The 27,079-nt window shown below is 41.8% G+C and overlaps 1 protein-coding gene across 1 annotated transcript in view; it reads left to right on the top strand.

Annotated features, from left to right (window-relative positions):
- Positions 1–8,798: 8,798 nt before the first annotated feature.
- The window catches only part of ZFAND4 (zinc finger AN1-type containing 4), a 63,858-nt gene continuing 45,577 nt past the window's right edge, over positions 8,799–27,079 (top strand). Inside the window, 1 exon segment of the mRNA XM_023761318.1 lies at positions 8,799–9,034. Within this exon segment, the coding sequence (XP_023617086.1) occupies positions 8,854–9,034 (181 nt within the window). The 5' untranslated portion in view covers positions 8,799–8,853.

Genomic DNA, 27,079 nt, shown 5'->3' with positions numbered 1-27,079 from the left:
GAGGCCAGGATTTTAAAAAGATTCCCCAGGTGATTCTAATGTGCAGCCAAGGTTGAGAACCACTAATATAGAGGCTATGTGTTCCAAAACTGCAGGTGCAAATGATTAGAGGAGAGAGGTACCAAAGGTGTTACAGGGTGGGATGAAGTAAGTATATGAATAATTACCAAGGTGGAGACTGTATGACAAGAAGCAGGTTTGTAGGAAAGATGATAAGTTTTGAATATAGTGGATTTCAGATGTTTGTCAATAGTTAATATTGCAGATGCTTATGGGATATAATGCCTATAGAATGGAGATGTAGGTTACTAATAAAACCACAGCCTTTAAAAATAACTGCTCTTTTAGACACATTTCTATGAAAAGTGCAGTGACTTCAGTGATATCTCATATTCTTTGAAAAATAAGTATATAATTTATCACCCATTTTTCTTCTTTACTCTTTTTTAACTTCCCTAGTGTTCATTTTTTATTCACCTAGGCTTACTTACTGGTATCCTTCCACTTTGAGGCTTTACCCATTCTGAAATATATTTAAAAGTTTAACCACTTCTGGACTACATCAAACAAAAAGTTTTTGCACAGTGTGGGGCACCATCAACAAAACAAAACGTCAACCAACTGAATGGGAGAACATATTTGCAATTTATACATCTGATAAGGGGTAATATCAAGAATATATAAGGAACTCATACACATAACACCAAAAAAGAAAAAAAAAAGAATACAATTAAAAAATGGGCAGAGGACCTGAATAGACATTTCTCTAAAGAGGGCATGTAGATGGCCAACAGATATATGAAGAGATGCTCAGTATCACTAATCAGGGAAATGGACGTTAAAACCACAATGAGATATCATCTCACACCTGTCAGAATGGCTGTTATCATTAAATTAACAAATAAGTGCTGGTAAGGATGTGGAGAAAAGGGAACCCTCATATGTTCTTGGTGGGATTGTAAATTATTGCAGCCACTATGGAAAACAGTACAAAGATTTCTCAAAAATAAAAAATAGAAGCCCCATAATGGTCCAGCAATTCTACTTCTGGGTATTTATCCAAAGAATACAAAAATACCCATTCAAGAAGATATGTATGCACCCCTATGTCCTTACAGCATTACTAATAATAACCAAGATATGGAAGCAACCTAGACATCCATCAATAAATGAATGGATAAAGAAGACATAGAATATAGATATCATAATATATATATAGACAATAAGCTTATGGTTGCCAAAGGGGATGTGAATTTTTTTAAAAAAAGGTCCATTAAAAAGAAACACCAGCTTTGTATCCCTAGTGGTTGGTACATAATTGATACCTCAATAAATATTTATTGGAAGAATACTTCATTTGCAAATAATGCATTTAGATAACATGAGTGAACAGGTTAAAACATTTATCCACCTCTAGGAAATACTTCCCAACGTATTCTATGAGGCCAATATCACTTTGGTAAGAAAATCAGACAAAGGCATATAGAGAAAATTAGATCAATCTTCTGGTAAAGATGGCTGAGAAGGTAAATGTGATATTCGCAGCCTCCCACAACCACATCAAAATTACAACTAAATATAGAACTACCATCATTCAGAACTGCCTGAAATCTGGCTGAATAGAAGTCCTACAACTAGAGAAGAAGAAAGCACATTGAGATTGGTAGGAGGGGCAGAAGTGTGGACGGGCTGGTCTGACACCCATGTGTAGTAGTTTTTTAATTGGAAGGGATATCTTCAAGGCCTTCTGTGAGAAGCAGGGGTTCCCAGCCCCACTCCAGCCCCCCAACCCCCAGAAAAGAAGAGCTGGGAAGAGAAGTCCTCCTAACTTCAGGCTGTAAAAACCAGCAGGGATTGTGACTGAGTGTCATGGAGGCTGCTAGAGTCCCAGGTGTTTCTCTTAAAGGGCCAGTGCATTAACTTACAAGGTCCTGCTTACTCTGAGCTCCAGCGCGGAGCGGCAGCTTTGGGGGAATCCAGGGACATATGGGGAGGAACTGGACTATCTGGCATCAAGACAGGAATCAGGGGTGGCTTTTTCCCAGACAGGGGTGCTAGCAGGGGTCATTGTTCCTCTGCTGGAACCTCCCTGTCACAGAGCTGACTGGCAGCCATATCTGAGTTTCCATCAGCATAGCCCACATTGTTCGCTCCACCCTGGTGATTCCCTGAGACCCTTCCCCATCCTGTTTGCAGCCCCATCCAAGCTGCAGTTGCTTTTCTATATGAATGACCTGTCCTTGCTAAGGCTCCAGACTTTGCTAAAATCTCTTAAATAAGCAGCAGCTAGAGTCAGCGTGCCCCAAACCCATTTACCAGGCTGTCTTGCTTCACAGCTGGGCCTCACCTGGGCACTTCCTAATGAGGAAGTAGCAACCATCTGCAGATCTCTTGGTAGCTCCTGCCGAGTGGCCCCAGGCAGTGGCTGACTTTGCACCTCCCAGGAGGCCCCAGAGCCAGGGCACCGGTGGGCAGCTTCAGAACATACCAGATTACAACTCTACACATCCACAAGTGACACACTGAAGGGACAGACTCGGTGAGTACCAAAGCCCCACTGAAGCAAGTCCTGCTCTATAGGTTGTCTCTTGCACAGCAGCTCTTCCATTGTACACCTAGCTGGTCTTCACAGTCAATTCCTCCCAGTGATGCCAACAGCAATCAAGGCTCAACTATAACAAGACTGTGCACACAGCCCACACAGGGGTGCAGCGTACCTAGAATGCCCAGCTCAGGTAACTGGGGAGGCTGAGCCACTGGGCCCTACAGGACACCTACTACCCAGGGCCACTCTACCAATTCCAGGAAACACAACAATTCTACCTAATACATAGAAACAAACATAGGGAAGCAGCCAAAGTGGGGAAACAAAGAAACATGTTACAAATGAAAGAAATGGAAGCAAGAAAACTACTGGATACAGAGTTCAAAACAATGGTTATAAGGTTACTCAAGGATCTTAATGAGAGCCTCAAGGGACTTAATGAGAGTTTTAAGGGACTTAGTGAGACTTTCAAGGATCTTAATGAGAATGTCAAAGACATGAAAAAAGGACCAGTCAGAAATTAAACATACACTAACTGAAATAAATAATAAATTACAGGGATTCAATAGTAGAGTAGAGCATTCAGAGAATCAAATCAAAGATGTAGAATATGAGGAAGCAAAAATCATCCAATCAGAAAAGCAAAAAGAAAAAAGAATCCAAAAATATGAAGGTAGTGTAAGGAGCCTCCAGGACAACTTCAAGCGTATCAACATTTGCATCATGGGGGTGCCAGAAGAAGAGAGAGAGAGCAAGATATTGAAAACCTATTTGAAGAAATAATGACAGAAAACTTCCCCTACCTGGTGAAAGAAATAGACTTACAAGTCCAGGAAGTGCAGAGAACCCCAAACAAAAGGAATTCAAAGAGGATCACACACCAAGACACATCATAATTAAAATGCCAAAAGACACAGAGAGAATCTTAAAAGCAGCAAAAGAAAAACAGTTACTTATAAGGGAGTGCCCATATGACTGTCAGATGATTTCTCAACAGAAACTTTGCAGGCCAGAAGGGAGTGGCAAGAAATATTCAAAGTGATGAATAGTAAGGACCTACAACCAAGATTACTCTACCCAGCAAAGCTATCATTTAGAATTGAAGGTCAGATAAAGAGCTTCACAAACAAGAAAAAGCTAAAGGAGTTTATCACCACCAAACCAGTATTACATGAAATGTTGAAGGGTATTCTTTAAGAAGGTGAAAAAGGAGGAGAGGGGGAGGGGAGAAATAAAAATATGAACAATAAAATGGCAATAAATATCTAAAAATCAAACAAAAGGAACAAGAAATCTAATGAACAAAATAAACTGATGAATAAAATAGAATCAGAGCCATGGAAACATGGAACCTACTGATGAATCTCAGAGGGAAGAGGGCTGGGGGAGAGCGGGAAGAGATTAACCAAAGATTTTATATGCATATATGCATTATCTATGGACACAGACAACAGGGTGGTGAAGGCCAGGGCAGAGCAGGAACTGGGTGAAAGGGGGCAATGGTGGAAAAAAAGGGACATCTGAAATAATATTAAAGATTTTCTTTTAAAAAGCAGCCAGGTGAAGACTGGTGGGAGGGGCAGAGATGGAACTGGTTGGTGTATGTGAAATACAGAATTTATTCTTGTATTATTTATTTATTATTGTATTAATTACTTTAGCCTACCTCTGTATGTAAAGGATTTTACACCATATACAAATAGAACTTATCCTAGGAATACAAGGTTTGTTCAACATCAATGTAATACACTATGTTATAGAATAAGAGACAAAATCCACATGATCATCTCAATAGACTGGAAAGAAAAACACTTGTCAAAATCTCACACACCTCATAGTTAGAAAAGAACAATTACCTAAACACCTGATAAAGGTAATCTGTGAAAATTCCATACCTAAAATCATATCTTATGATGAAGGACTGAGTGCTTTCTCCCTACAATCAGGAATGAGACAAGAATGTCTGCTCTCATCCCTTAGCTTCTTTTATGTATGTATGTATGTATGTATGTATTTATTTATTTATTTATTTTTTACCGTCACCATCTCACCATTTATTTCAACTTTGTGTTGGAGATTCTTGTTAGGGCAATTAGGTAAGAAAAGGAAGTAGCCATCAATTGGAAGGGAAGAAGTAAAGATTTATATTTATAGATCACATGATCGTGTATGTAGAAAACCCTAAGGAATTCACTAAAAATTCTTTTAGAACTAATAAATGTTTTCAGGAAGGTTGCAGTGTACACGATCAATATATTAAAAGCAATTTTACTTCTGTACACTAGCAGTGAACAATCTGAAAGTGAAATTAAATTTTATTTCAATAGTTTCAAAAAGGATAAAATTCTTCGGAATAAATACATTTTTTTAAAAAAAATTCAAAACTTGTACTCTAAAAAGCATAAAACGTTGTTGAAAGTTTTTTTTATTTTAAAATATTAACAAATATTTTTAATTGACTTCAGAGAGGAAGGGAGAGGGAGAGAGAGAGAGAAATATCTTTGATGAAAGAAAATCATCCATCAGCTGCCTCCTTCACTCCCCACAGTGGGAACTGAGCCCACAACCCAGGTATGTGTCCGACCGGGAATTGACCCGTGACCTCCTGGTTCATAGATCGATGTTCAACCACTAAGCCACACTGGCTGGGCCACTTTGATGCCTTTGATGTTGAACTTATTGAAGTCTGTGTGGTCGGAGTCATTGTCCAATATCAAAAGAACTTTAAAAGGCAGTCTCGTACTGGCAAGGTACTTTCTTCAGGGAAAGCATCGATAGAACCTATCCAGAAAAAGGGTTCTCATCCAGGCCGTCTGGTGTACAACCAAACACTGGAAGCTGGTTTTTCTCTTTTCCCTTCAAGGCTCAGGGGTGAGCAGCTTTATAGAGAAGGCAGTCCTGATGATAAACGCTATTGCATTTGCACAAAACAGTGGAGTTAGCTTATCCCTTCCTTTCTTAAATCCTGGTGTTTGTTTTTCTTCCCTACTAATAAATGTCTTTTTTGGCATCCCCTCGGCCCACCTCCCTAGAATAGGACACCTTTGTCTGCATTAAAAACTTGTGACGTAGACACCCTTTCTCTTCATTGATTTTCTTTTTTGTTCTTCTCAATAACTTTCTTAATGGCATCTGGGAACTGGTCTGCTGCTTCTTGGTTAGCTGAAGCTCCTGTTATCTTGACATTTTAAAAATCAAACCTCTTTCTAAAATTATCAAACTATCCTTTCCTGCCATTAAATTCTCCAGCTTTAGATCCTTCACCTTCCTTTTGCTTTAAGTTGTCATATAATGACTTTGCTTTTTCTCGAATGGAGTCTATAGGTATGTCTTTCTAGTAGCTATCTTGCCCCAACATAAAAGCTACATTTTCAATACAAGATCAAAAAGTATTTCACAAAAAGTGCAAGGTTTTTGTGCCTGCTGGTGTAACTGCAGCAGTGGGTTCACAAATTTCATTCCCTACCCCCCCCTTTTTTTACAAGGGTCCTTATACTGGATTCATTTATCTTGAAATGGTGAGCAACTTCAGCAATTCAGCTTTTTCTTGTAATATGACTTTACTTCTTGGGAGCACTTCTAGAATCACTAGTGGCACTTTGTTTGGGTCTTATGATGATAGTCAAAGTTTATGGTATTATACTGACCATGATGAAAAATATATGAGATCCTTGAGAGATCACTTTTAATTGCAATATGCAATTTTTTGGAGAGACAAACTGCTTACATGGCGATGATTACTATCGTGGTATTTTAAGCAGATTCTCACAACACGAGCTCACCACTTATAGCAGTAGGAGGTAACTACAAAATTATAGTAGTACAGTATGTACTACAGTTAATTTTATGCAGTTATGATTTAATATATATTTACATTTGTTTTTATTCTTTTTTTTAAAAATATATTTTATTGATTTCTTACAGAGAGGAAGGGAGAGAGATAGAGAGTTAGAAACATCGATGAGAAAGAAACATCGATCAGCTGCCTCCTGCACATCTCCTACTGGGGATGTGCCCGCAACTCAGGTACATGCCCTTGACCGGAATCAAACCCCGGACCTTTCAGTCCACAGGCCGACGCTCTATCCACTGAGCCAAACCGGTTTTGGCTACATTTGTTTTTATTTCTCTCAACTGAATGGTGTGTATAGTCTGGTTTGTGTGCTTAAATTTTGATAAATTTTAACTGTGTAATAGATTTGTATATATTTTGTGGCAGTAAATTACAAAATAAATTAGTTTCTACATATATTTTTTACATTCATGACATACCAAACTTTTTTTTCAATATTTCAAGGCACCACAATTTGTGAGTTTTTCAAATTGTCACAAATTTCCCTGCATATAAGTAAACCTGCACAGTTCAAACCTGTGTTATTCAAGGGTTAGCTGTAACATAAAACTTTATTACTTGGATTAGGCAAAGCTTTTAAAATATGACACCCAAAGCACAAACAGCAAAAGAAAAATAGCCAGATTGGACTTTATTAAAATTAAAAATTTTTATTTAACCATCAAGATAGTTAAAAGACAACCCTTAAAATTTAAGAGACTTCTATTTAGAAAACAAAAAATCCTTACAACTCAATAACAAAAAGACAACCCAGTTAAAAATGGACAAAGGATCTGAATAGACTTTCTTAATAGACATTTCTATGAAGAAGATATACAAATGGCCAATAAGCACATAAAATGATGCTTAACATCATTAGTTATTAAAGAAAGGCAAGTCATAACTACAGTGAGATACTACTTCATACCAACTAGTATGGCTTTAGTAAAAAATACAATGAAAGTATTGGCAAGGGTGTAGGGAAATCGGCATCCTCATTCATTGTAGGTGGGAATGTAAAATGGTTGAAAACTTGAAAACTTTTTAAAACAGTTTGATAGTTCCACAAATTACTAAATGTGGAGTTATCACATAACCCAGTAATCCCACTCTTAGGTATATCTATGGAAGAAAAAGGAAAACATGTCCACACAAAAACTTGTAATTGAATGTTCTCATAGCATTATTCATAAGAACCAAAAATTAGACACAACCCAAAATGCCCATTTACTGATGATTAGGCAAACAATATTTATTCATTAATTAAAAAAAGAATGAAGTACTGATACATCCTAAAACATGGATGAACTTTGAGAACATTAAGTGTATGAAACCAGTCACAAAAGATTACATATGTATTATTCTACTTATGTGAATGTCTGGAATAGGCAAAATTATAGGAACAGAAAGTAGATTAGTGCTTGCCTAGGGCTGAGAGGGAAAGGAGAATTTGGTAGTGATGTCTAAAGAGTACTGAGTTCCTTTCCTAGGTGATGAATATGTTCTAACAAGGATTGTGCTGATGGCTGTACAATTCTGTGAACATACTATAAACCAGTAAGTTTTAGGCTTTAAATAGGTGAATCCTATGGGATATAAATTATATCTAGGGAAAGCTTTTATAAGATCTACCTACCTTTCCAGGAAGATGTATATCATCTGTTCTCTAGTTTAAGTTCAAGGCCCCCTTCCTTTACAAAGTTTTTGCTGATTAATAGCAATTTATTTGATTATTCCTATTCTTCTAATTATACACTGGTCATTTATCTTACTACTTCTGTTGGTTATGTTTGCCTCTCGTATTTATTAGTCATTGTATGTTTGTGTGTAGAGATTATGTTTAATGTCCATTACCAATATTAACTATCTCAATGCTCTACTGATAGATAACCTGTAAATCCAAATCCTTATTGATTATTTAGTGATTCCTATTTTTAAGGAAACTATTAAGATGATTGCTATTCCTTTTATTTAGTGTGATTCAAATGTATAGTGGTTATGAAGTTATGCTTTGTATGGGTTAGAAAACATAATTTACATATTTTAGAAAAGGATATGCATAAATTTTTCAAAGTCCTGCAAATGTATACCTATTAATAAGAAAATATTTGTAAGTAACTGTGCTGAGCTCTAGTAAGACACAGAAAATTATTGCAAATATACATTTTAAAAATGATCTTATAGTCTAATGGAGTGGAGGAATGATTTCAGAGGGAAATGTGAGAAGTTTAGGATTAGACAAATTAAGCACTTAAAATGAATTCTGGGGCGTTGGAAGACTGGGCCATAGTTGTTCAGAAAATGTTTATGGAGGAATGAGATGTTCAGATAGGCTTCTTAAAAAATTCTTGTTTTTTAGGTACTAAAGTCAAAACATGAACAATGATAGATATTACCAATGTTCAAAGCTGATTTGGCTAGAACTGGAATATAGTTGCCTACTACATATTCCAAAGGATTTAACAAAGTCAAAGTAATGGATAACAGAAAAGATCCTCCATTCTTCAATGAAGATAATGTGGGACCATTTTACTACAAACTTCTTTTCTATACCATGGAGCTCTTCATTGAAACATTGACTGGGACATGTTTTGAACTGAGAGTTTCACCATTGGAAGCTGTTATTTCTGTGAAAGCAAAAATTCAAAGATTGGAAGGTACTCATCTTTCTTTTTTCTTTCTTTAATTTTTAGGATATGAGGATTATATTTGTTCATCAAGAGTGTATAAATAACTTTAACTTTTCTTCCAGAGAAAATGTCAAATATACATGGAATTAGAAAGTATAGGATAATGAACCCCCATATGGCCCTTACTCAGCTTCAACAGTTATCAACTCATGAGCTATCTCATTACCATTTCTGCATTCCTCCACCTCAGTCCCCTTCTACCCAGTTTTTTTTGAAGCAAATTCGTGGTATCATGTTAGTGGTGTGAAATAATATTTTAAAAATAGTTTTTCAACAGGTTATGATGACATGCAAATTCTTCCATAACTACCTTACAGTTACTTTTTAAATTTCTTTTTTTTATTGTTTAAAGTATTACATATGTCTCCTTTTCCCCCCATCGACCCAGCCCCGGCCACTCCCACCCCCCAGGACAAGCCCCCACTGCCCCAGTGTCCGGATCCATTGGTTATGCTAATATGCATGCATACAAGTCCTTTGGTTGATCTCTTACCCCTCCCTCCCTTCCCTCCCCTGCCTTCCGTCTGAGGTTTGATGGTTCATTTGGTGTTTCTTTTCTTTCTTTTTTTAGTATATTTTATTGGTTTATTAACAGAGAGGAAGGGAGAGGGATAGAGATTTAGAAACATTGATGAGAGAGAAACATCAATCAGCTGCCTTCTGCACACCCCCAACTGGGGATGTGCCTGCAACCAAGGTACATGCCCTTGACCAGAATCGAACCTGGGGCCCTTCAGTCCACAGGCTGACGCTCTACCCACTGAGCCAAACTGGTCAGGGCCATTTGGTGTTTCTTTGTCTCTGGATCTGTTTTTGTTCATCAGTTTATGTTGTTCATTATAATCCACAAATGAATGAGATCATGTGATATTTATCTTTCTCCAACTGGCTTATTTCGCTAAGCATCATGCTCTCCAAATCCATCCATGCTGTTGCAAATGGTAAAAGTTCCTTCTTTTTTACAGAAGCATAGTATTCCATTGTGTAGATGTACCATACTTTTTAAATCCACTCATATGCTGATGGGCATTTAGGTTGTTTCCAAATCTTAGCTATTGTAAATTGTGCTGCTATGAACATAGGGGTGTATATGTCCTTTCTGATTGGTGTTTCTGATTTCTTGGGATATATTCCTAGAAATGGGATTACTGGGTCAAATGGGAGTTCCATTTTTAACTTTTTGAGGAAACTCCATGCTGTTATCCACAGTGTCTGCATTCCCACCAGCAGTGCACGAGGGTTCCCTTTTCTCCATATCCTCGCCAGCACTTGTCATTTGTTGATTTGTTGTTGATAGCCATTCTGACAGGTGTGAGATGGTATCTCATTGTCGTTTTGATTTGCATCTGTCAGATGATTAGTGACTTTGAGAATGTTTTCATGTGTCTCTTGGCCTTTTGCATGTCTTCTTTTGAAAAATGTCTATTTAGGTCCTTTGCCCATTTTTTGATTGGATTGTTTATCTTCCTTTTGTTAAGTTGAATGAGTTCCCTGTAAATTTTGGAGATTAAACCCTTATCAGAGATAACATTGGCAAATATGTTCTCCCATGCAGTGAGACCTTACAGTTGCTTTTAATGGGACATAGTAATTGAGTTTCCTTTGAGAATACTTTAAAAAAAATTATTTATTTATTTTTATAATTCTTTATTGTTGAAAGTATTACATATGGCCCTCTTTTCCCCCCATTGATACCTTCCAGCCCGCACCAATCAGAAAGAATGTATGCACCCTATTGTCTGTGTCCATGGGCTATGCATATATGCATACAAGGTCTTTGGCTGATTACCTCCCAACCACCCACCCTCCTACACCTTCCCTCTGAGATCCTGCACTCTGTTACATGCTTCAAAGTCTCTGGATCCACTCTCTTCATCAGTTTATTTTGTTACTTATATTCCACATATGAGTGCGATCATGTGATACTTATCTTTCTCTGAATGACTTATTTCACTTAGCATGATACTCTCCAGGTCCCTCCAGGTTGTCTTAAAGCAGTGGTTCTCAACCTTGGCTGCACATTAGAATCACCTGGGAATCTTTTTAAAATCCTGATTTCTGGGCCTCATCCTCCAGAAATTCTGTTTCTTTGTTACTAATGTTGTGGCCTCACCCCATAACAAAAAAACAGAATTTTTGTATGTTCTCTTTGGAGAAGTGTCTATTTAGGTCCTTTGTCCATTTTTAAATTGGGTTGTTTGTCTTACTTTTGTTAAGTTGTATGAGTTCCTTATATATTTTGGATATTAATCCTATATCAAATGTATCATTGCCAAATATGTTCTCCCATACAGTGGGCTCTCTTTTCGTTTTGTTGATGGTTTCTTTTGCTGTGCAGAAGCTTTTTATTTTGATGTAGTTCCATTTGTTTATTTTTTCCTTAGTTTCCTTAGCCTTAGGAGATGTATCTGTAAATATACTGCTACAAGAGATGTCTGAGATTTTGCTGCCAACGGTTTCTTCTAGGATTTTGATGGTTTCACAGCTTACATTTAAGTCTTTTATCCATTTTGAGTTTATTATTGTGTATGGTGTAAGTTGGTGGTCTAGTTTCATTTTTTTTTTGCATGTATCTGTCCAATTTTCCCAACACCATTTATTGAAGAGACTGTTTTGACTCCATTGTATCCTCTTGTCTCCTTTGTCAAATATTAATTGAGCGTAATGGCTTGGGTCGATTTCTGGGTTCTCTGTTCTGTTCCATTGATCTATATGTCTGTTCTTGTGCCAGTACCAGGCTGTTTTGATTACAGTGGCTTTGTAGTATAACTTGAAATCTGGTATTGGATTCCTCCAACTTTGTTTTTTTTCTTCTCAAATTTGCTGCAGCTATTCGGGGTCTTTTTTGATCTAAAAATAATTTATGGAGTATTTGCCCTAGCTCTGTGAAATATGCCATTGGTATTTTAATAGGGATTGCATTAAATCTGTAGATTGCCTTGGGTAATATGGACATTTTAATGATGTTGATTCTACCAATCCATGAACACAGTATATTCTTCCACTTCTTTATAGCTTCTTCTATCTCTTTTTTCAATGTCTATAGTTTTCCGAGTACAGGTCTTTTGCCTCTTTGGTTAAGTTTATTCCTAAGTATCTTAATTTTTTTGTTGCAATGGTAAGTGCGATTGTTTAGTTTCTCTTTCTGAGAATTCATTATTGGTGTATAAAAGAGCCATTACTTTTTGTTTAAATGTACTTTTCTGAGAAGAGTTTTTGGCTTACACTTACATATATTTAAAGTTTTGTCATTATAGCAGGGCTACTGAATATTGTACAATATCTCTTTTGTGGTTTGTATATTTGTGTAAAGTGTCATAAATTACCTTATGTAAAATTTGAGTCTTCTTCTTGATACTTTGCAGATTCCTGAAATAAATGGTATTTTCCTTTATAGTCAAAAATCCAGTTTTGACTAGAAAGTTAAAGTCCTCCATGCAACACTAAATGGATTTTTGCTTTTCGAGTCAGCTGGAATTTGCTTGTAAAGATAGTAACTATCATTGCCTTTCAACACCGTTTAAATTCAAAATTGTAGAAGGATGAGGAGGGTTGGAATTTTTGATTGGTAAAATCAAGAATCCTGGTATCTGGATCTTCTGAGCAACTAACTTCTTGTCCTCTGTAGGAGGGGGCAATGGCAGGGTAAAACCAATGGCTTTGCAGTTATTAGATAGTTGAATCCTAGGTTATATAATTAGAAATGCAGTTACTGGGAAATTAAATGAGGTAATATATAAAAATGCCTATTGTCTTAGTCTGCTTGGTCTGTCATAACAAAATACTATAGACTGGGTGGCTTAAAGAACAGAAATTTATTTTCTCACAGTTCTGTAGGCTGAAAGGCAGATCAGGATACCAGGATGGTCAGGTTCAGGTGAGGGCTTTTCTGACCTGTAGATGGCCACCTTCTCACTGTGTCCTCACCTGGGAGACAGGCAGAGGGAGAGGGAGAGGAGAGGGAGAAAAAGAGAGCACTGGTGTCTCTTCCTAAAGGGCACTGATTCTACGATGAGGTTCTCACCCTCATGACTTCATCTAAACCCAGTTATCTCCCAAAGGCTATCTCCAAATACTATCACAATTGGGAATTAGGGTTTCAGTCCATAGCACCTACCACTAGTGGTCAGTAGATCACAATTCCTATTTCCATTCCTCATCCTCATACCCTCCTAACTTCCTTTCCTCTTATTCTCCATGCTTTCTTGTAACTTCTTGCAGTCCATGGGCAGTGACAGTCATTCTGTTCTTCAGGAACCTACAACCAGTTATTGAATTAGTCTAGTCTTTCCTCACTAAAGTAATTTCATATCTGTCATGTATAACATTTTTTTAAAATATGTTTTATTGATTTTCTAGAGAGAGGAAGGGAGAGGGATAGAGAGTTAGAAACATTGATGAAAGAGAAACACCAATCATCCGCCTCCTGCATGCACACTGGGGATGTGCCCGCAACCAAGGTACATGCCCTTGACCGGAATCAAACCTGGGACCCTTGAGTCCACAGGCTGACGCTCTATCCACTGAGCCAAACCGGTTCTGGCATGTATAACATTTTTTATACACTGCTCTTTTGATCACTCGATCTTTGTTTAGCTTTACCTATAGCAATATTATACTCTCTTATTTATTACTAGAGACCCTGTGCACGAAATTCATGCACTTGGGGGGGGGGGTGTCCCTCAGCCCAGCCTGCGCCCTCTCGCAGTCCAGGAGCTCTTGGGGGATGTCCAACTGCCCTAGAGGCAGGAGAGGCTCCCGCAACCACCACTGCACTTGCCAGCTGTGAGCCCGGCTTCTGGATGAGCGCGCTCCCTCTGTGGGAGTGCACTGACCACCAGGGGTCAGATCCTGCATTGAGCATCTGCCCCCTAGTGGCCAGTGCACATCATAGCGACCAGTTGTTCCCCTGTTTGGTCGATTTGCATATTAGCCTTTTATTATATAGGACTAGAGGCCCGGTCGTGCACCAGTGGGGTCCCTCAGTCTGACCTGTGGGGATCAGGCTGAAACCAGCTATCTGACATATCCCGAGGGGTCCTGGATTGTGCGGGTGACGCACCCTGGAATTGGGCTCCCTCCTCTCTGGTTCCAGGTGCGTCACCCAAGGGCAGCTACCAAGTCACCGCAGCTCAGCAGCTCCTGTGTTGAGCATCTGCCCCCTGATGGTCAGTGCATGTCATAGCTACTGGTCAGAGCGTCTGCTCCCTGGTGGTCATTGTGCATCATACTACCGGTCGGACGGTCGAATGGTAGGATGGTTGCTTAGGCTTTTATATATATAGATAATATAATTTATGTTTTATTTTTATTTTTAAATATATTTCTGTAGATTTCAGAGAGGAAGGGAGAGGAAGGGAGAGAGAGATCGGCTGCCTCCTGCATGCCCCACACTAAGGATCAAGCCCACAACCCAGGTATGTGCCCTGGCCGGGAATCGAAGCATAACCTGCTGGTTCATAGATCAGTGCTCAACCATTGAGCCATGCTGGGCAATTTATTTTTTAAAAAATATTTTTATTGCTTGAGAGAAAGAGAGAGGAAGGGGAGAGAGAGAGAGAGAGAGAGAGAGAGAGAGAGAGAGAGAGAGAAAGAGAAAGAAAGAAACATTCATTAATGTGAGAAGGAAACATCTATGGCTGCATCCTGCACACCCTCCTATCGGGGGATCAAGCTCACAACCCAACACGTGCCCTGACTGGGAATCAAACTGGCAATCTTTTGGTGCACAGGACAACACCCAACCAACTGAGCTACCCTGGCTAGGGCTATCTACACTAATAAAAGAAAAACATGGTAATTGGCGTACGACCGCTACCCTTCCCATTGGCTAATCAGCATATCCTTATGCAAATTAACTGTCAGCCAAGATGGCAGCCGGCAGCCATGCACTGAAGCGAGCAGGGAGGCTTGCTTGCTTCAGTGACTGCGGACTCCAACGTTCCCCGCCTAATTTGCTGGCCTCTCAGCTGCAAGTCTAAGCAACTATATACTATGTTGCAAATAAGAAGCTAAACAAAACCCCAGAAACCAGCCGGACTGAAAAGCAACATTGTATCGATGTTTTCAGCAGCTGAGGCCTCAGAGCTAAAGCTGGCCCAGAATAAAAAAAAAAAGAAAGAAAACAAGGAGCGGTTGGGAGCTTCAGTCACCCGCTTCCGGAAAACAGCCCTCAGCCCCTCACCCAGACTGGCCAGGCACCCCAGTGGGGACCCCCACCCTGATCCAGGACACCCTTCAGGGCAAACCAGCCAGCCCCTACCCATGCACCAGGCCTCTATTCTATATAGTAAAAGGGTAATATGCCTCCCGGCACCGGGATCAGCGTGACAGGGGGCAGCGCCCAAACCCCCTGATCGCCCTGCAGCTCTGTGAATGACAGGGGGTGGGGCCACAACCTCCCTATCCACCCTGCTCTGTTCGTGACAGGGGAAGGCGCCCCAACCCCCTGATCAGCCCTGCTCTGTGCCTGATAGGGGGGAGCTCCCCAATCCCCTGATTGCCCTGCAGCTCTGTGTGTGACAGGGTGCGGCGCACCAACCCCCGCCCCCCAACAGGCCCTGCTCTGTGTGTGACAGGGTAGAGCCATAACCTCTCCATCGGCCCTGCCCCGAGTGTGACAGTGGCAGCGCCCCAACCCCCTGATCGGCCCTGCTCTGTGGGTGATAGAGGGTGGTGCCCCAACCCCCCTCCACGGGCCTTGCTCTGTGTGTGACAGGGTAGAGCCATAACCTCCCCATTGGCCCTGCCCTGAGTGTGACAGGGTGCAGCGCCCCAACCCCCTGATCTGCCCTGCTCTGTGTGTGACAGGGGGCGGTGCCCCAACTCCCCTATCGGCCCTGCTCTGTGCGTGACAGTGGGGAGCTCCCCAACCCCCTGATCAACCCTGCTCTGTGTGTGACAGGGTACGGAGCCCCAACCCCCCTGATGGGCCCTGCTCTGTGAGTGACAGGGGGCAGCGCCCCAACGCCCCTCCACGGGCCTTGCTCTGTGTGTGACAGGGTAGAGCCATAACCTCTCTATTGGCCCTGCCCTGAGTGTGACAGGGTACAGTGCCCCAACTCCCTGATCCGCCCTGCTCTGTGTGTGACAGGGGGCGGTGCCCCAACTCCCCTATTGGCCCTACTCTGTGAGTGACAGGGGGCGGTGCCCCAACCCCCCAATCGGCCCTACCCTGAGCGTGACTGAGGGTGGCATCGCAACCTCCCGATCCGCCCTGCTCTGTGCATGACAGGGCAGCACCCCAACTCCCCAATCGGCCCTGCTCTGAGCCTGACCAGGGGCTGCACCTAGGGATTGGGCCTGCCCTCTGCCACCCGGGAGCAGGCCTAAGCCAGCAGGTCGTTATCTCCCGAGGGGTCCCAGACTGCGAGAGGGCACAGGCTGGGCTGGGGGACCCCCCTCCCCACCCCGCCCCCCGGAGTGCACAAATTTTTGTGCACTGGGCCTCTAGTCTATATATATAAAAGGCTAACATGCAAAGTGTCCCGTAGGGAGTTTGACGGTGAGACCAGGAGTTTGATCGCTCGCTATGATGTGCCCTGACCATGAGGGGGCAGTGCGGAACATGGTGGGCGACCAGTGGCAACAGCAGGGCACTGAGGGAGTGAGGAAAAGAGGAGGCGGGAGGTGGGAAGGCAGGGGGAACTGTGCGGGTGGCAGTGCGCGGATGGTGAGGGAAGGGGGAGGCGGGGAGGTGGGGAACCTGATGGGCCTGATCACCAGCCAGGCCTAGGGACCCTACCCATGCATGAATTTCACGCACCAGCCCTCTAGTAATTTATAAGTTTTGATAGCTGATGGTGCCTATACATTAAGGATTATTATGTCTTCTTGGAGAATTGACTCCCTTATCATTATGTAATGCCTCTCCATCCCTGATAACTTTCCTTGCTCTTAAGTATACTTTATCTACAATTAATTTAGCGACTCCTGCTTTCTTTTGATTAGCATTAGCATGGCATATCTTTCTCCATCTTTTTACTCTCCCCTCCCTTTGAGGTATAGTTGAAAAAACTGTATCAGCCCCTATTCAATCAGCCCTCTGTATCTGTAGGTTTCACATTGATTAAAAATAGTTTCAATCTATGGTTAGGAATCCATAGATGCAGAGGGCTGACTATATGCATTGTTTTATGCCATTTCATTTATTTATTTATTTATTTATTTATTTATTTATTTATTTATTTATTATTCCTTACCTGAGGATGTTTTTCCACTGATTTTCAGAGAGGCTGGAAGAGAGGGACAGACAGAGAGAAATAGCGATGTGAGAGAAACACATTGATTGGTTGCCTCCTGCATGTGCACCTACTGGAGCCCAGGCCCAGGAGGAGCCTGCGACTGAGGTATGTGCTCTTGATTGGAATTGAACTTGGGACCCTTCAGTCTGCAGGCCAACACTCTATCAACTGAGCCAAACCGGCTAGGGCTTTTATGCCATCTATAATAATTAAAGGGTAATGTGCTAATTAGACTGGGAGACCTTCCGGGAGACCTTCCAGATGTCCTTCTGGACAAAGCCATGGTGGCGTGGCCGAGGCAGAAGGCGGTTAGGGGTAATCAGGCCGGCAGGGGAGGGAAGTTGGGGGTGATCAAGCCGGCAGTGGGGCGCAGTTGGAGGCAAGCAGGCCAGCGGGGGGGAGGGTGGCAGTTGGGGGCGAGCAGGCCGGCTGGGGGGCAGTTAGGGGCGATAAGGGCAGCAGGGGGGTCAGATGGAGGTGAGCAGGCCAGCAGGGGGCTCAGTTGGGGGCGAGCAGGCTGGTGGGGGGGCAGTTGGGGGCAAGCAGTCTGGCAGGGAAGCAGTTAGGGGCAAGAAGGCAGGCGGGGGCAGCAGTTGGAGGCAATCAGGCTGGCTGGGGGGGCAATTGGGGGTGACATATAATGACATATAATTCAAGGTAAAATTGTGTGTAATGAGAGTGCTAAGGCTTTTAGTATTATTCATGAAGAGGTTAAAGATGTGATTAACTTTAGACTTTATTTTATTAAATTTGATTACTTAAATTTCTATAGTAATCATTAGAGATTAGAAATAGTTATATAATTTCTAGATGATAGAAGTGCCTTACCTTCTTCCATCTATCTAAATTAATACATAAAGGAGGCAGGCAGTTAAAGCAGGATAATTAGAAAACTCAAAGTAAGATAGTGAAAATGAATAGATATATGTCAGTAATTCCAATAAGGTAAAATGGATAAATCTCTTTAATTGAAATAAAACTGATAGATTGCTTTTTTAAAAAGTTCATATGAAATGCTTTTTTTACAAGAGACCTAATCTAAAATGTAAGGACAGCAAATGTTGAAAGTAAAGGATTGAAAGATACACCAGTAAAATACTAACCTGAAGAAAGTGGATATTTCTGTATTAATAAAGTTATATAAAATACATTATAAAGTGAAACGTGAGTAAGTTATGTAAGAGGGATATTCATAGTAGTCTTGTTGGTAATGTCAAAATTCTAGAAACAACTCAAATGAGTACACTAGACTGGGTAAATTGTGGTATATGTAAATATATGTGCCATATATTGTAATTGAATTCTATGGGATAGTTCACAGCAGAGAAACTAATGGAATAATAGTCCCATGCATGACATGGATAAATTAAAACCAACGGTGAATAATAAAAGCAAATCATAGAGGAACACATACACTATGATTCCACCTATATAAAGATCAAGAATATGCCGGAACCGGTTTGGCTCAGTGGATAGAGCATCGGCCTGCAGACTGAGGGGTCCCAGGTTCGATTCCGGTCAAGGGCATGTACCTGGGTTGCGGGCACATCCCCAGTGGGGGATGTGCAGGAGGCGGCTGATCGATGTTTCTCTCTCATCGATGTTTCTGACTCTCTGTCTCTCTCCCTTTCTCTCTGTAAAAAATCAATAAAATATATTTAAAAAAAAAAGATCAAGAATAAACAAACAGAGAAGAACTATAAAAATAAAAAAGAATAAAATGCAATAACTACATACCTATTGGTAATTACTTTAAATGTAAATGGATTAAATGCTCCAATGATAAGGCTTAGGGTGGCCCTGGCCAGTGTGGCTCAGTTGGTTGGAGCATCATCCTCTACACCAACCTGGCAGGTTCCATTCTGGTCACCAGGTTGCGGGTTCGATCACCTGTTGGAGTGAATGTAGGAGGCAACTGATTAATGTTTCTCTCTCACATCGATGTGTCTCTCTCTCTCAAAAAATAAAAAATAAAAAAGATACAGGGTGGCTACATGGAGAAGAAAACAAGATGATTGAATATACTGTCTACAAGGGACCCACCTCAGAATGCAAAACACACACAGCCTAAAAGTAAAGGGATGGAAAGAAATATTTCATGTATATGGAAATAAATAAAAAAAAGCTGGGCAGAATACTTTTATCAGACAAAATAGACTTTAAAATAAAGGCTGTAACAAGAGACAAAGTGGCATTTCATAATGATAACAACTTAAAGATATGCAAATATACCTCTTTCAGGGGAAGACTAGGAGATGTGTGTTTCTATCTGCTGCCTCCGCACTGTGCCCTAGGATAGCTGTTTGTTTGTTTGTCACAGTCCCTTGGTGTACACATTAACATAAGGACTGCTGACCACCAGGGCCAGGCAATCAAGGGGTATCCCATGGACAGCAGCCACGAACACCAGCGTGCCAAACAAGTGCGTAAGATTGTTTCTAGGAGATACCAGCGACCTGGAGCAAGGCAAAGGGAGCGTGTGAAGATGACACCCACAGGCTCAAGACATTCTCATCATCTCAAATGAAGCCCTATACCCATTAAATAATCATTTTTTATACCCTTCTCCAATCCCCTATCAACAACTAATAATATACTTTCTATCTTTATGGATTTACTTATTCATATAACTGAAGTTATGTAATATGTAACCTTTTATGTGTGACTTGTTTTACTTAGCATAATGTTATTCATTATTCAGTTGATGGACATTGATGTTGTCCCACTTTAGGTATAATATGTATAAAGCTATGAACATATGTGTACAAATCTTAGAGTATCTGTTATCAATTCTTTGGTTATACCTATGAGTGGAATTGCTGGGCCATATAATAATTTTATGCTTCAGTTTTTGAGACACTTCCTGTTTTCTCTGATCTATTTTGAGCTGATTTTGTCCATGGCTTAAGGTAGGGAGTCCAAATTTAATACTTTGCATGTGGGACAATATCCTGTTGTCTTAGCACCATTTTTTATAAAGACTATTTTTTCCCTTTGAAATAATTTAGAACCCTTGTCAAAACTCAATGAACACATATATATGAGTTTTTTCTGGTTTCTCAATGGTCTCCCATTGATTTATATGTCTTTCCTCATGCCAGAACCATACTGTCTTGATTACTGTAGCTTTGTAGTAAGTTGAAATTGGAAAGTGTAAATCTTCCACCTTTGTTCTTCCTTTTTGGGATTATATTCTTCCTTTTTGGGATTATATTCTTCCTTTTTCGGATTATATTGTCTCATCTCTTGCAAACTCAAGTTACTGGTATAGTAGGTTGCTTGAAATTGTCCCACAGCTCACTGATGTTTTCTTCTGACACTTTTTATTGTTCCATGTTTCATTTTGCTTAATTTCTCTATTGCTATATCTTTTAAAATTATTTTTATATTTTAGAGAGAGAGTTACTGGGGATCGAGCCTGCAACCCAGGCATATGCCCTGACCAGGAATTGAACTGGCGACTTCCTGCTTCATGGGTCAATGCTCAACCACTGAGTCTCACCAGCTGGGCTACGATTAATTTTTTTTAAATGGGACTGGAGCAATATTCAGTCTAGGTCTAATCATTCCCTATTACTGAGGCAAGATCTTCCTAAATATGCTGCCCATTACCAGATGAATTGTGAGATTTTTTTTGAGTCTGGTTGGTGGGTTTCCTGTTTTCTATTCCTTTGTGAGTGCTGGGTAGTGTTCTCTCTCTGATGTTTTTTTCTTGCCTTGGGGTAGTTTCCTTATATGGTCACTGTTTTGCTGAATACTTGAATAGTACCTTCTGCATATTTCTGTTTTGCGGTTTTTTTCTCTCTGGTACTTTTTTTAAAATTAAATTTATTGGGTGACATTGGTTGACATGATCATATAGCTTTTAGGTGTGAGTTCCTATGTTATAAGATCTGTATATTGCACCCTGTGCCCACCACCCAAAGTCAAATCTTCTGCTGTCACCATGTATTAGGACCCCCTTCTCTCCCCTCTGCCTTTGTGGCCTTGGACTCTGAGCTCCACTTTAAACTTTCTGAGTCTGCTGATATTCACCTCAATTTCCCATCCCTCTACATGGCTTGGACCTTCTCTCAGAGCAGTTCCAACTACTGCTCTCACAAGTGTAACAGTGAGTGACCTTAGTTACTGGGAATGGTTCCTTTATCTTCTACTAATTCTCATGTACACTCTTGTTACCTTGTGAGAATAATGTGTTTTTAATTTTTTTGGTAGATTTCTTTTCTAAAGTTAAGGAAGTGTCTTTCTATTACTGATATTTGAAAACATACATTATTACTGTAACAACTGGCTCCAGAATTTTTCTTTGAGTGAGAACTTTGGGAAGAATCTACACTAATAAAAGACAAAGATGCTAATTAACCGTACCTTCGCTATGCCCCAAGCCATGCCCACCAGCCAATCAAAGCAACTATATGCAAATTAACCCAACCAAGATGGTGGCCAGCAGCCACAGAGCTGGAGCAAGCAGGAGGCTTGGTTGCCTGGGCGATGGAGGAAGCCAAGCTTCCTGCCTGCTCTGAGCTGTCTGTGGCCTCTGCTCATGGCAACAAAGTTTCAATTATAGAAGATAAATAAATCCCAGATACCTGCTTCCAGCCAGCCTCCACTGGGAGCTTGGGTGGCTGGGGGCCATGGCCAGCCTGCAAACAGCCATTAGCCCCTCACCCAGGCTGGCCACACCCTCATGGGGTGACGGTCCCCGCTGGGGGGCTTAGCCAGCCTGAAAACAGCCCTTATCCCCTCACCCAGACTGGCCAGGCACCCCAGCAGGACCCCCCACCCTGAAGGGGCTGGCCAGCCTGCAAATGGCCCTCAGCCCCTCACCCAGGCTGGCCAGGCACCCCAGGGGAGACCCCCACCCTGAAGGGGCTGTGGCCAGCCTGCAAACAGCCATCAGCCACTCACCCAGGCTGGCCACACCCTCATGGGGTGAGGGTCCCCGCTGGAGGGCTTGGCCAGCCTGCAAACTGCCGTCAGCCACTCACCCAGACTGGCCAGGCACCCCAGCAGGACCCCCCCACCCTGAAGGGGGTGTGGCCAGCCTGCAAACAGCCATCAGCCCCTCACCCAGACTGGCTAGGCACCCCAAGGGGGGCTCCCACCCTGAAGGGTCTATGGCCAGCCTGCAAACAGCCATCAGCCCCTCACCCAGGCTGGCCAGGCACTCCTATATAATAAGAGGGTAATATGCAAATTGACCCTAACAGCAGAAAGACTGGGAATGACTGGTCACTATGACACACACTGACCACCAGGGGGCAGACGCTCAATGCAGGAGCTTCCCCCTGGTGGTCAGTGTGCTCCCACAGGGGGAGCTCTGCTCAGCCACAAGCCAGGCTGATGGCTGCCAGTACAGCGGTGGTGGTGGGAGCCTCTCCCGCCTCCTCAGCAGCGCTAAGGATATCCGACTGCAGCTTAGGCCTGCTCCCCGCTGGCAAGTGGACATCCCCCGAGGGCTCCTGGGCTGCCAGAGGGATGTCTGACTGCCAGCTTAGGTCCAATCCCCTCAATCCTGCCCTCACCTTCACCCTCACCGTGGCTGTACTATTTTGCATTCCCACCAGCAGAGCCTGAAGTTTCCTGTTGCTGCACATCTCATTAGCATTTCATGTCAGTGTTTTGGATTTGGCCATTCGAATAGATGTGTAGTGACATCTCACTGACATTTTAATTTCCATTTTCCTAATGACATATGATGTTGATCATCTTTTCAAATGCTTACTTGCTGTCTGTACATCTTTTTGGTGTTCAGGTTTTACCCCATTTTTAATTGGGTGGTTTGTTTTCTTATTGTTGAGTTTTAAGTGTTCTCTATAGTATATATTTTAGATAATAATCCTTTATCATATATGTTTCTTGCAAGTGTTTTCTCCCAGTCTGTGACTTGTCTTCTCATTCTCTTGACATTGTCTTTAATAGAGCATATTTTTTAAAAAATTTTAATGGTCTAGTATATCATTTATTTCTTTCATGGATCATACTTTTGGTATTGTGTCTAAAAAGTCACCACCAAACCCAAGGTCTTCTAGGATTGTTTGCATGTTATCATCTAGGAGTTTTTTAGTTTTGCAATTTACATTTAGGTTTCTGATCCATTTTGAGTTAATTTTTGTGAAGGGGATAAGATCTGTGTGGAGATATGTTTTTTTTAAAAAAGTGAATATTCAGTTGTTCCAGCACCATTTATTGAAGAGACACTGTATTGGGGACATGTTGAATGGCTGGATATGTTTGCCTAGGGTTCAGGGAAGATATCTATGCTAGGGAGAGAAATTTGAGAGGCTGATATTTAGCTGGTAGGATGAGCTCTCCAAAAGATAATCTACATCAAGCATGTCAAACTCAAAGGCTAACATGGGCCAAATAAACAAGGTTTAAGTTTATGTGGGCCACAAAAAAACAAAAGCTTCAATTTTCATAGAAACGTAGGTTTATTTTGAATAGAGATATGCTGAATACAAAGGGCTGAAATAAACGAGTAATTGTTAACATAAAATAATGGAACTTTAAAAAAAAATTAATACTTTTTCTTAACTTACCAGACACTGAATAACTACACAAATTAATAAGCGTAATGCAAATAAACCAATTTTTCTTGTTCTCCGAAAGGGAACTATTTCCTGTTGCGCACACCAAACAAGTCAGTACAAGATTAATGACGTAGCAATCTGCTGCTAAAATATTTGCTGCTAGTATTAGTAGAGAGAAATGGTGCATCTGTGCATAAGGCGCTTAAGGGAAATGAATGCAGAACGATTATAGTAATCAGTCATTAGCGAACATTGTAGTTTGTTATTAATAACTAGAGGCCCGGTGCATGAATTCATGCACCAGTGGGGTCCCTTGGCCTGGCCTGTGGGATCGGGCCGAAACCAGCTCTCCAACACCTCCTGAGGGGTCCTGGGTTGTGAGAGGGTGCAGGCCAGGCTGAGGGACTCCACCAGCGCACGACTGGGGCCGGAGAGGGATGTGGGAGGTTGGCCATCTGGGGAGGGCCTGCAGGAGGGCTCCAGGGTGTGTCCAGCCTGTCTTGTTCAGTCCCAATTGGCTGGACTCCAGCAGCAAGCTAACCTATCGGTCAGAGCGCCTGCCCCCTGGTGGTCAGTGCACGTCATAGCAAGCATTTGAGCGGCCTTAGCATATCATTAGCATATTACACTTTGATTGTTGAACAGATGACTGGATGACTGGACACTTAGTATATTAGGCTTTTATTAATAGGATTATGTGTAACAGGATATTGTAAAAATTAAATTACAAAATATTTATTAAAACATTTCTTGCCCTAACCAGTTTGGCTCAGTGGATAGAGCGTCGGCCTGTGGACTCAAGGGTCCCAGGTTCAATTCCAGCCAAGGGCATGTACCTTGGCTGTGGGCACATCCCCAGTAGGGGGCGTGCAGGAGGCAGCTGATCGATGTTTCTCTCTCATCGATGTTTCTAACTCTCTATCCCTCTTCCTTCCTCTCTGTAAAAAAAAAAATCAATAAAATATATTTAAAAAACAAAAAAACATTTCTTACCGTTATATTAGCTGGGCTGCAAAAATATTCATTGTGTGTTGCATGTGACCTATGGGCTGTGAGTTTGACATGCTTGGTCTACATTGAAAAAGAAAAGAGATCTGAGGGTACTGCAAAATTAAGAAGTCAAGGAGTTGAGGTTGAGCAGCCTGGGAAATTGAGAGGGAGTGGCTAAAGAGGTAATAATAAAACCAAGAGAATGTGGTATCTTAGGAATAAAATGTTTCTAGGAGGAGTAAGTGACCAGTTGCTTTGATAAGCCCAGGAGGAAGAGAATTGACCATTGACCATTGAATTTAGCAAATAGAGTTTAATTGGTAATTTTGATTGCATAGCTAAGTGGGTATTGGACAGATTTCTCCACTGAAAAGTTACTGTTTTTATCTTTGTAATCCTATATAATAAAAGCTTAATATGCAAATTGTCCCCTCGACCGGGAGTTCTGCTGGAAGTTCAACGGCTTGTTATGATGTGCACTGACCACTAGGGGGCGGCGCGGACCATAGCGGGTGTTGGTGATGTGCTGGCAGCAGGTGGCAGTGGAGGTGCTGCAGGCCCCCATGGGCCCCAATGAGAGCGGGATCAGGGTGGGATGGGGGAGCAGGTGAGTGGGCTGCACCAGGCCAAGGCGGGTGCAAGCTACTGGTCGCCGGGTGGAGGCCTGATTGCCCTGCTGATCTGATTGCAGGGCAACCAGTGGTGGCAGCAAGGGGGCGGCAGCATGATTGGTGGGGCAATCGAGCCCCCACAGGCAGCAAACAGCTGGGGCGGCGAGGGGGGGGGGGGCGTTGGAGTTGCTGCCCTACTCCCTCAGCACCTGGGAGTCGGGCAGCAGCTAGGCAATCAGTGGGGCATTCGGGCCCTGCAGGCGGTGACCAATGGCAGTGGCAGCGGGGGAGTGGCAGCAGCACAATCGGCCAGGCGATCAGGCCCTTGGTAGGCGGTGACCAGCTAGGGCAACGGGGGGCGGGGCCACCGCCTGGCTCCCAGGCACTAAAGGAGAAAGGGCAAATAACAATATTAAAATATTTCTTCTAATTATTTTTGTTCAATGTGCACGAATCGGTGCACCCGGCCACTAGTTAATAAATATCTTGTGAGGCCTACCTTGATCTTGTTCTTATTATTTTGGCCAATAATTTTAGTATTCATTGATGACTTTGCCAGGAACACTTGTTACTGTAGTATTTGCCTGGTGATGATTTTTCTATTTCCCTTATTGCTTCTGCATTTATTGGCATTCTACTGTAAGGAAATGCTGCCCATTAGCCCTTATTATTTATTTATCCAGTTAATTATATCAGCATGGGCTCATGGATATTTATTTTATTCTATGGGCTATGCTATATTACTGTTGTTATTTTATTGCTAAAATTGTCACAAATTTAACTATCGGGAGTACCTTCAAATTGGTTCCCATGGAAGTGGCACGGTTCATATGTCCTTTGGAAATGTCCCCATTATTTTTTAGGCATATCCTTGCTTTGTGTGATACCACAAAACATTCCAGGTTAATCTTATATTTTTCCTGCCTCAGTCCTGCCATCGGTCATTTCTCTAAGGTTATTTTTATTGGAATTCTAAGGTTACTTAATGGAAAGGTATGTAGAAACCAAGATCCAAGTGCTAAGTGTGCGCACATGGCTATTGGGGTATAATTGCTTCTAGGCCTTCATAATGGACGGAGATAGGAAATATGTATATTTACTACACATGTATATTTCTTTATCCAAATCTTATATATATTAAAAACCAGGATTTCATACAGATACCTCTAATTTCAATTTATTACCACAGTATTCATTCTAGCCTTTTCTCTTTCCTCATTTATAACTTCTTTCTTGCACAGTGATAAACTTGTTTCACATTATTCACAATCTATCTACTTATTTGCTCAAACTTACCATACACATAAATTAGTTTCTAATCACTAACCCATCTATATATATATAAAGAGGTAATATGCAAATTGTCTATTGCGGCGTCACAGTAACGTGTTCAACAGGCTGCACATGCATAGAGCACCTCTAGGTCCCCCTCGCCCCCGGCCATTCCTGGGGGGCGGCAGTGGGAGCTCGTGGTTAGAAGAAAAGACCACTTCACTTTTCTCAAAAAGGGGGGTTCACCCACACCAGCATGGGGCGAGGAGGAATCTATACCCCCTCCCCCTGACGTGGGAGATCTAGTTCTGCACGTCCCAGCAAAGGAGTGAACGACAATGGGAACCAAGGATTGGTACCAGA

This window comes from Myotis lucifugus, unplaced genomic scaffold, assembly GCF_000147115.1.
Source record: "Myotis lucifugus unplaced genomic scaffold, Myoluc2.0 scaffold_206, whole genome shotgun sequence".
Classification (NCBI taxonomy): domain Eukaryota; kingdom Metazoa; phylum Chordata; class Mammalia; order Chiroptera; family Vespertilionidae; genus Myotis; species Myotis lucifugus.
This window is presented reverse-complemented; position numbering and strand designations above follow the sequence as displayed.